The sequence below is a fragment of the Homarus americanus genome, unplaced genomic scaffold (genome assembly GCF_018991925.1).
Source record: "Homarus americanus isolate GMGI-L3 unplaced genomic scaffold, GMGI_Hamer_2.0 scaffold32583, whole genome shotgun sequence".
Lineage (NCBI taxonomy): Eukaryota > Metazoa > Arthropoda > Malacostraca > Decapoda > Nephropidae > Homarus > Homarus americanus.
This window is the reverse complement of record NW_024713129.1, coordinates 25,998,329-26,010,369: the sequence shown is the minus strand read 5'-3', so window position 1 is coordinate 26,010,369 and position 12,041 is coordinate 25,998,329. Positions and strand designations below refer to the sequence as shown.

The 12,041-nt window shown below is 40.4% G+C and overlaps 1 protein-coding gene and 1 long non-coding RNA gene across 5 annotated transcripts in view; one reads left to right on the top strand and one right to left on the bottom strand.

The window, feature by feature from the left end:
- LOC121869645 (serine/threonine-protein kinase rio2-like) overlaps positions 1–12,041 on the bottom strand; it is a 68,036-nt gene that overhangs the window by 20,308 nt on the left and 35,687 nt on the right. For all 4 annotated transcript variants that reach the window (XM_042371172.1, XM_042371189.1, XM_042371196.1 and 1 more), the window contains one exon: positions 5,951–6,142. In XM_042371172.1, coding sequence (XP_042227106.1) covers positions 5,951–6,142 — 192 coding nt within the window. The remainder of the gene's footprint in view (positions 1–5,950; positions 6,143–12,041) is intronic.
- Positions 9,149–11,531, top strand: LOC121869667. The gene is made up of 3 exons (XR_006089576.1): positions 9,149–9,451; positions 9,627–9,725; positions 10,746–11,531. It is a non-coding gene; the product is annotated as an uncharacterized LOC121869667 (long non-coding RNA).

Genomic DNA, 12,041 nt, shown 5'->3' with positions numbered 1-12,041 from the left:
TGAAAGCATGTGCCACTGCTGGGTCCACAAGACGCTTAGTATTAAAACCTCTTCTGGAGGCTTGTTGCCTTTCCCGTTTTGGGGCAACATGAAATGAGAGCTTGGCTCTGAAAAGTCAATGATCAGTGTCACTGTGGTCTGAGCCACATCTGAGGACATCTCGGCAATCTCTTTCTCTGACAATGATGTAGTCAATGAGATGCCAGTGTTTCAATCGTGGGTGTTGCCACAAACCCTTGAACTTGTCGGCCAGCCTAAACAAGGTATTGGTGATAGTGAGGCTGTGCGCAGCACACTTGCTGAGGAGGTGTAGGCCGTTGGCATTACACTTGCCTAGTCCATTTCTCTCTATGGTTCCCTGCCAAATGCTAGCATCTCTACCAACTCTGGCATTGAAGTTGCCAAGGAGCACAACCTTGTCTTCTCTAGGGATAGAGGTTAATGTTAAGGTTGGCGTAAAAATCCTTCTTCATGTCATTCTCTGCATCCAGTGTTGGGGCATATGCACTGGTGAAAAAGGCATGATGCGAGTGATTCATTGGGAATCGAAGCGTCATGAGGGGCTCATTGATCCCAATAGGCATTTCAGTTAGCCTGTGTAGGATGCATTGCCGGATGGCAAAGCCAACTCCATAAATGCGGTTTCTCTCTGCAGCAGGCTTACCCTTCCAGAAGAAGGTATTGCCAGACCCCCGTTCTGTGAGCTGGCCCTCAACTGGGAGCCGGGACTCACTAATAGCTGCTATGTCAATGCTATACCTAGCCAGCTCTTTTGCCACAAGAGCAGTTCTTCTTTCTGGACACTCATTTGTGCTAGAATCCAGCAGGGTCCTGATATTCCATACAGCGACCATGTATGGTTTTTCTTTGTTTGGGTCTGTGATTTTGACTGTTTTCGACAGAATGAGGATGACCTTATTGGGTGAGGTTGCCCAGTCAGGTTGGGTTTTTAGGTAGGCTATGTTTAAGGCACCTCTTCTAGCCCCCTCCCCATGTGATGTGAGCAGAGGGGCTCCTCGAAAGGGATGCTCAGTCGCACAGACAGGACTGGATTGCACTGCTGCCAAGATCCCAGTGCATAAACAACCATCTTATTTGTGCCGTCCATGTGCAGAGATTTGACTAGAGACTCCCGGCAGTCATCTCTGCCTGTCCCCGTCACCATAGAACTTTAAGGGGGTATAGGGGTTTTGATGATGATAAGAGGTATAATGAACTGGATGATGGCTGAGCGTGAGTTGATTTATGTGGTGAGGCAGGAGCGCAGGCTGCAACCACACATCTTGACTCTCCCTTTTCCTGATCCAGTGGTGCAAGTGTTGCAACGACTGGGGTGAGGGAGAGTTGCAATGGACTGCCAATAGCCCAGTTTGTTGGGTTTCGCCTTTGTAACCTGTCCATCAGGCATTGCCTTCGCCTGCCAGTGTAATCGATGGGTTCCACGGTGGTCACCTCTTCCGCCTATACCACCGTTGGGGGCTTGTTGGAGCTCTTTAAGCATGTCTGCCTGATGCGGGACTCCACCACAGATTTTTCGTTTGGGGTTTACTCCCATAGCCTTATGCCTGCCAAGGTTAATCCGCAAGGCAGCAGGACAATGGCTGGTAGGCGCCAGAACATGTCCACATGCCAGTGGGCCTATGCACCGTCCCTCTGGGGCCCACTGCTACTCCGAGATCCCCTGCTGGTCTAGCCTGGGCCCACGAGGCACCCAGTTACCGTGTGTTGCCACAAGGTGGCACAGCAGGAGTCTTGATGGTGAAGAGGTTGTGTACTGGCAAGGGAAGATTTATACAAGTTGCTTCCCTGTTCACCACGAGGGCTAGCCAGCGGCGGCAGCTGAGAGCGTGAGGGAGGAGGGAGCAAGCAGCGCACGCACGCACACACACACACAAATCACACACACACACACAAATCACACACACACACACAAATCTCTCACACACACACACACACACACACACACACACACACACACACAAATCACACACAGAATCACACACACACACACACACACCAGAATCACACACACTCAACACCAACCACACACACTCCAACATCAACCACACAACACACACTCCAACATCAACCACAACACACTCAACATCAACCACAACACACTCCAACATCAACCACAACACACACTCCAACATCAACCACAACACACACTCAACACCAACCACAACACACACTCCAACACCAACCACAACACACACTCCAACATCACCACAACACACCTCCAACATCAACCACAACACACACTCCAACACCAACCACAACACACACTCCAACATCAACCACAACACACACTCAACATCAACCACAACACACACTCAACACCAATCACACACACTCCAACATCAACCACAACACACACTCAACACCAATCCACACTCCAACATCAACCACAACACACACTCCAACATCAACCACAACACACCTCCAACACCAATCACACCACACACTCCAACATCAACCACAACACACACTCAACATCAACCACAACACACACTCCAACACCAATCACACACACTCAACACCAACCACAACACACACTCCAACATCAACCACAACACACACTCCAACATCAACCACAACCTACTCAACACCAATCACACACACTCCAACACCAACCACAACACACTCAACACCAACCACAACACACCTCCAACATCAACCACAACACACACTCCAACACCAACCACACACACTCCAACACCAACCACACACACTCCAACACCAACCACACACACTCCAACATCAACCACAACACACACTCCAACATCACCACAACACACACCCCACACCAACCACACACACACTCCAACATCAACCACAACACACACTCCAACATCAACCACAACACACACTCCAACACCAACCACACACACTCCAACATCAACCACAACACACACTCCAACATCAACCACAACACACACTCCAACATCAACCACAACACACCTCCAACACCAACCACACACACTCCAACATCAACCACAACACACACTCCAACATCAACCACAACACACACTCCAACATCAACCACAACACACACTCCAACATCAACCACAACACACACTCCAACATCAACCACAACACACACTCCAACATCAACCACAACACTGCGCTCCAACACCAACCACAACGCAACCAACACCAACCACACACACTCCAACACCAACCACACACACTCCAACATCAACCACAACACACACTCAACATCAACCACAACACACACTCCAACACCAACCACACACACTCCAACATCAACCACAACACACACTCCAACACCAACCACACACACACTCCAACATCAACCACAACACACCTCAACATCAACCACAACACACACACTCCAACATCAACCACAACACACACTCCCAACACCAACCACACACACTCCAACATCAACCACAACACACACCCAACATCAACCACAACACACACTCCAACACCAACCACACCTCCAACATCAACCACAACACACCTCCAACATCAACCACAACACACACTCCAACATCAACCACAACACACGCTCCAACACCAACCACACACACTCCAACACCAACCACACACACTCCAACATCAACCACAACACACACTCCAACATCAACCACAACACACACTCCAACATCAACCACAACACACACTCCAACACCAACCACACACACACTCCAACATCAACCACAACACACACTCCAACATCAACCACAACACACACTCCAACACCAATCACACACACTCCAACATCAACCACAACACACACTCCAACACCAATCACACACACTCCAACATCAATCACACACACCTAAACATCAACCACAAATAACACACCCAACATCAACCACAACACACTCCAACACCAATCACACACTCCAACACCAACCACAACATACTCCAACACCAACCACAACACAGTTGTTCTTAAATAGTCAACCATACAAACATGTACCCAACATCAACCACAACACACACTCCAACACCAATCACACACACTCCAACATCAATCACACACACTCCAACACGGGAATTAAGACTGCAAGCATCCAGAGTGAGGGTCTTATTGTATGACATAAATTTGTGTGGGTAACTGGTGCACAAGTTCGTGACTGCATGGTGGCGAGTTAAAGATCAGCTCTTAAGGAATACTTGCCAACACTCCTTTCCACTCCATCCCTCTAATCACCCCCATCTTTCTGCTTTCTCTCTCCATATTTTAAAATGCTATGTAATGTAATATTGAAGGGTTACAATGTTGCTCATTTATATTGTACTCCCACTCATTTTTGTGGGTAAATATCAGCTGTTCTAAAGCATCTGGCAGTACTGCAGTGTTGCCAAAGAAACTGATAGACATATCACCTCCTCACCACCGCCACCACTACCTCTATTATTGTCACTAATACTTCTATTATCACCACCTAAATCATAATTTCAATGATGCAGACATGGATTAGCATCAACCAAAGTAGAGCCATACGATATCCACTGCCTCCCTCTCTCCCTCCCATTGCCTCTCTCCCTCCCAACCACCTACCCACCTATGCACTGCATCTCACACTCATTCATCAAACGACTGTCATTCATGATAAAATATTGTATATTTTTCATTCCTTAATTAGTAAAGATGTGTTACTGTAATAATCTGTATTTAGTAAGTCCTCGCTTAACGTTGGGGTTACGTTCCTAAAAACGCGACGTTACATGAAACAACGTTAAGCGGATGAATTTTCCCCATAAGAAATAGATAAATGCGGGAGTTACGTTCCTGAGCCTCCCTTTGCCCCATGAAATACATTACATATACAGAAAATCATTGCCATTTCTCTAGAAAATAGTGCATACATATACAACTACTAAGTTTGTATTGGTACTCCCAGATGGGTGGAGGTGGTAGAGCGAGTGTGTGGTGGATAGTGAAGCGGATCGCGGGAGGGGAGGAGTATGGTGGGAGCAAAGGAGGGCGGGAGAGGAGGGTGACAAGTCAATGAGACTCTGCGGCTGCTGAGAGAGCGTAGCGCGGCCATGCAAGAGAGGGTGATGAGCCGTAAAAAGTAGTCCGATACAACGCAAAACGACGTTGTACTGAGTCATCGGGTCGTTAAACGAATTTTTGGTATCTAAAGATTAGCAACGTTGTACCGAAACAACATTAAGTGGGCCGACGTTATACGAGGACTTACATTATATGTCATAGGTAAAAAATAACAACATCTGAAACACATCTCCATATAGTATATGCAGTGGTATAATGACCTCCTTAGAGCACTGTTTTGGATAGCACTCTATTATTCAAGAACGTATCTGGGGTCGTACTGGATACATGTATTACTTATGGTACACACTCATAATGTCCAATAACAAAAATTATAATATCGCTAAACTTGGGGCTAAATAAGCAAAAGAGAACTAAATTAATGCTATACTACTACCCTCACTACCTATGGCTGTCTGCATAAACTATAACTATGATCACACTTCAACCAACTGCATAAGCTATAACAGCACATGCGAGACCTGTGTAATATGAGACCCCACTGTACATAGTAAAGCACCGTATACCCACCCCACCACCAGAGAAAACACACCCCTTTCAATGTTAGTGAATTTTCTCGGGTAACTATGGAATATTTTGAGGCATTGACTACAGTATATCTATCCGACGCAACATGTTGACAGAAAAAATCTAAAAAAATAAACAACCCGCCGCATAAATTGTGTGGAAATGGATGGAAAACAATTGACGAGTCAATGCGTCCACTGTACTGTACTATACTGTATAGTGTTAAAAGACAAATTCATAAAGTCAGAATTCCATGTACTGTATTGTCCTAAAAAGGAATTAGGTATACAATACGTAATCCATAGATAAGAATATAAACATTTCCCAGCACCTTTTACTTACTTCAGAGAAACTCCATATTCAACACAACATTTATATTTTACTTACATCTTGGCATTCTCATGAGTTGTTGATACCATCTGAGGAAAGTCGATGACCACTGGCTTATCAGCATCATCAAGCATCACGTTAAATTCATTGAAGTCACCATGTATAACTCCATGATTGGCAAACTTTACGATCAGATCCATGAGGTCACTGTACAACTGCGGTACATCTTTAACATCATGAATATTGCACCTGAAAAGATATCATAGACATGGTTAGAGATTTTTTCCCACCCTTAAAAGACTCTCCTCACTTTAATGCACAATGGCCATTTTCTCTGCTATAAAATATAAAAAATATCAAACAAAATAAGACATTAGCAGCCACTTATCTCTCACTACAAAACTGATACAGGACGAGCCTCACCAATCCAGCATCATTGAGACCTGACCAGAGCCGGACCATACAATTTTCCAAACCACGGATGGTCAATATATTACCATAGCAAAAATTATACAAGTTTGTGTACTCTACACAGCCTCAGTAATGCTTACCATACCAAAGCAGCCCCCCCCCCATTTAACATGCTAACTCGCATATAAACAAATATTTATTATCAGTATGTCCTTGACCTTATATATATATATATGTATATATATATATATGTATATATATGTATATATATATGTATATATATGTATATATATATATGTATATATATGTAAGTATATATATATATATATACAGTCAACCCTCACTTTACGCGGTCCCACATTCCGCGTTTCCACGTTTACGCGGTGCCCTGCCAGAACCCAGGATGCTCACATTCCGCGGTGGGTTTACCCCTTTACACGGTGAAGTATAATTTTTTTTTAATTTAGCTCATAAAATTCATACAAATTATACGGCCAGAATATAATTTACATTGCTGGAATTCTTACAATTTGATGATCATTTTGAATATAAACATCATAGATTTTGCATTAGACATACAAATTTTAGATATAATGTTTACTCTTGAGTAAATATGTTACCTTTTGTGCAAAATATATGATATTTATATTCAAAATATTCCTGGTCTTACAAGGAATCCAACAATGTCAATTATATTATCCTAACTTTAGTCTGATTTATTATTTATTACTAAAAAGGTAAACAGTCTGGTATTCCCACACATTTATCTAGTAGGGACATTGGTGGGGGGTGGGGGGGAGGGGGGGGAGGGAGGGAGGGAGGGAGGGACCGGCGACCGACCATCTGTTACCGTGTGAAAAAATTTTTTTTTTATTAACTGAAGATTTTTATTTTAGCTCATAAAAATCATACAAATTACCCGGCCAGAATATAATTTACATTGCTGGAATTCTTACAATTTGGTGATCATTTTGAATATAAACATCATATATTTTGCATTAGACATAAAATTTTTAGATAAAATGTTTAATCTGAGTAAGTATGTTATCTTTTGTGAAAAATATATGACATTTATATTCAAAATATTCCTGGTCTTACAAGGAATCCAGCAATGTCAATTATATTATCCTAACTTTAGTTTGAGGTATTATTTATTACTATACCTGGTTTTCCCCCAAAAATTTCTCAGAGAGGGAAGAGCCAGGAGTGTAGTGTGAGAAGAGGGGGAGGGAGTCATGTCCATTATTTGAATGGACATTAACTTGGCGACTGTATTTCTCTATTTCTCTTAAGTATTAATTGTGTGCATGTACCATCATAAAATTAAGATGTTATTTTTACTACAACATAGTTATGTGTCGTCAAAAGTGGAGTTTGGGGATCGGCCTGGACTCCATTTCAATTAATCCCATATGTTATGTTATTCACTTTACGCGTTTCTCGCTTTCCGAGGTACCCTCCGGGTTACATTAACCGCGTAAAGTGAGGGTTAACTGTATATATATATATATATATATATATATATATATATATATATATATATATATATATATATATATATATATATATATATATATATATATATATTTATATATATATATATATATATATATATATATATATATATATATATATTTTATATATATATATATATATATATATATATATATATATATATATATATATATATATATATATATATATATATATATATATATATATATATATATTATATATATATACACACACACATATATATATACATATATATATACATATATATATACATATATATATACAGTATTACCCCGCCTAACGCGGTTTCACTTAACGCGTTTTATCATATACGCGGTGCCTCGCCAGAGCTGAACTTTCACTTAACACGGATTTTGTCCACATATACGCGGTGAGTGTCCGGCTCGAGACGCTATTTTTAGATTTGCCCCACCCGCCACCCTGCCTGACTGCCTGTTTTAGCTCATAAAATTCATACAAATTACCCGGCCAGAATATAATTTACATTGCTGGAATTCTTCAAAATGATCACCAAATTATAAGAATTCCAGCAATGTAAATTATATTCTGACCGGGTAATTTGTATGAATTTTATGAGCTAAAACAAATATCTTCAGTTAATAAAAAAAAAAATAATCTTCACGACACTATCTGTCAATCAAAGTACCCCACCTTGCCTCCCCCCCTCTTCCAACCGCGCGGTCAGTCCCAACCCTCCCCCCCACCCCCCACCAATCCTCCCTTCCAGAGTTTTTAACATTTAGTATTAAATAATACCTCAGATTAAAGTTAGGATAATATAATTGACATTGCTGGATTCCTTGTAAGACCAGGAATATTTTGAATATAAATGTCATATATTTTGCACAAAAGATAACATAGTTACCTAGAGAAAAATTTTTATCTAAAAATTGTATGTTTAATGCAAAATATATGATGTTTATATTCAAAATGATCACCAAATTATAAGAATTCCAGCAATGTAAATTATATTCTGACCGGGTAATTTGTATGAATTTTATGAGCTAAAACAAATATCTTCAGTTAATAAAAAAAAATAATTCTTCACCGGGTAACAGATGGTCGGTCGGTCCCTCCCTCCCCCCCACCCCCCACCAACCGTCCCAAGGAGATGTGTGGGATAACCACTAAATTTTAATAAATAATACCTCAAACTAAAGTTAGGATAATACAATTGACATTGCTGGATTCCTTGTAAGACCAGGAATATTTTGAATATAAATGTCATATATTTTGCACAAAAGATAACATAGTTACCTAGAGAAAAATTTTTATCTAAAAATTGTATGTTTAATGCAAAATATATGATGTTTATATTCAAAATGATCACCAAATTATCAGTCTATCATGTTATACTCATCTTGCTATGTATAATGGTAAGCAGTCATAGTATGGATGCATAGATAACAATATGTATTAGTATATTGCAATTTATACCCTTCAAAATATTGTCATAAACATTGGACTTGAAGGAAAAGTCTCACACACTGTAGTTCAGAAATTAAGATCCGAAACACCGCCATACAGGTGAACGAATCACACAGCAATGACTGATCTGAAGACTTGTGAAGGAGAAGGCCTGCCATTAGTGTGGACACAGTTGCTTAAAGAGTAAGTCATATGTTTTCTTTGTTGTATTGCTTGACATGTGCTAAATATACCGTATATAATCCAATCTCTATATATTAGATATACACAGGTGGATATATTTGGACATTATTGTTTTATATAACCTCATACTGTATTTGTTCTTTATTAATGCCACATTTTCGATCTTTTCTTTCAGCTTCACCGTGTGTGCTTTGATTTCTGTCCACCTGCAAGCTCAACAGGACTGCTAACCATCCTCCCATCCCTTCCTTTATCATCTCAAGCGGTGACTCTGGTGTGTATAACGGATTTCCTAAATATACAGGGTGTTTCATAAATACCATTCATAAAGTGGGGGTGTATTCCTGAGACATGACAAAATAGAAAACTCTCATAAAATCTTGTACTTATAACACGTGACAGACTACGTAGGAATGTGAGGAAACCTACGGGATGCAAATTAAAGGTCCACTGTTGCTAGCAAAGTATATTTACAAGCATAATGCCTAATGATTTGAATTAATAAATACAGCATTTTAACCGTAGCGACAATTGTTATTAGTCGAAGAATTATGAGACAGTTACCCACCAATGGCCCTGCTAATAACGCTTTGTGGGTATGTAACATGTGGTAACACTATCACAGACTGGACACGTTATTAACATCATGTGACCTTTTCCACTGATAATGTTATCACGTTGTGTAAGATTTTTAATTGTTTATATCTGCCAAGACCTGCTGCTTTTCCCCATATCGGAGGTTTGCAGTCTCCACTGCTGTCTAGTTAAGAACAATGTAATTGTTTACCATTATTAAAAGTCTGTCTGCTTCTTGAACACCTATTAAAGCCATGTATTGGTTGCAAAAAGTCTTGTTTCCTTTCATGACCAAAACCCTGAAGTTTAGATGTCACTACGATGATCATGACCAACTCTAAGCCCAATCATTGGGAACAAACCCCCTCCTACCCACCAGGTGGGCCATTTCTGGCTACATGGACTGTGTCCTGTGTTGGATGAATTTTAAATACCAGGTATCACCTCTCTCACTAACCTCTCCATCTACTAATCCAATACTCCAACCATTACAACATCTACAGACTAACTGTGATAATTAAGAAGCTGCCAAACCCTACAATGCTGTAAAAAACAGGAAATGGGTTTCCATATACAATGATATTCAATACAGTGTCATCCTTCATTCACATTTTGATATTTACTCCATACCCTATAATATTTTGAATATTTATTAATGAATGTCCAATTGTTATTAGATATCTGATACACTAATGACTTTATCGTTTTATTATTACAGTTATGGAGGTTTAGCAACAAGGTCACATGAGGCCACCACGGACGAGGGCTAATCGGCCTGAGGTGATAACACGTCGCACCAGGATTGTTGCATATCACGAGGCAGGGAAGGGGATACAGGAGATTAGTTGCCTTCTCGGTATCTCCAGAGATACTGTTAGGCTTTGGGTGAGGCGACATCAAGAGGAGGGTCACGTGCTCACCAGGAGGGACAAGAGTCACCACGCCTGAGGAGGATCAACAGATACGAAGGGAAGCAGAGAGAACACCACTCTCATCTGCCGAGCTCATAACAAGAACAGGGGTTCACTGTCACCCGATAACTACCAGGAGACGAATACGGGTGACTAGCTGACAGTGTTTTATCCCAGAAATTAAGGAAACCTTAATAGCGGCACACAGAGAAGTACTTAAAAGGTTTGCAGAGATGTATGCGGATGAAGGGATTGATTTTTGGAGGTCTGTCATTTTCACCGATGAAAAATGTTTCACATCTGTCGCAGCAGTCGGTCAACAGTGTTGGCGAATACATAATACAAGATATGCTCGAAGAAACATCCATGAGACATTGACAAGCGGCCGTATGAAAACCTCCAAGAATGGATGGATGTGGTGGGGAGGTGTAGGTGAACTGACGGATATTGAGGGACATATGACTGTAGACCAGTATACGTGGTCCCTCGATTAAAGAACACAATTGATTCCACAGAGTCGGTTGTTAACCGAAATTTTTTTTTAACTGAATATATCATTTATGTCAATGGGATATTGGGTAATTGGTTCCAACTCACAGAAAAAATATTCATACAAAGTACTGTATAGCAGTAATAGAATTAACAAAACATTAAATATAAACTAAACACAGTACTGTACTGTACAGTATACTGTACAATAATATATAAAAAACAATATAATACTGTACAGTATTTTAACTTATTTTGAGGTGTGTATGTCGTATTCCCGGCAGCTTTGTTTACATTTCAAACAGCTGATTGTAGAGGCAGTCGAAGATGTCATGCCATATTCTTTACAGAGTGCATTGGTTCTAATGCCTTCGTGTTTCATAATAATTTCTGCACTATATATTATCAATATGTTAACTAAATTTCAGAATGACCAATAATTTTAATGTAAAAATGCAAAAATATTCAAGAGACCAACAAACTCAATGTTCACTCCACTGTAAACAAAGTTAAACTTATAAGCGTTGGTGGGTGATTCGATTAGATGAAGGTCAAACAAAAACTGTTCCCTGTACTGTATTATGTTATCAATATGTTAACTAAATTTCAGCTAT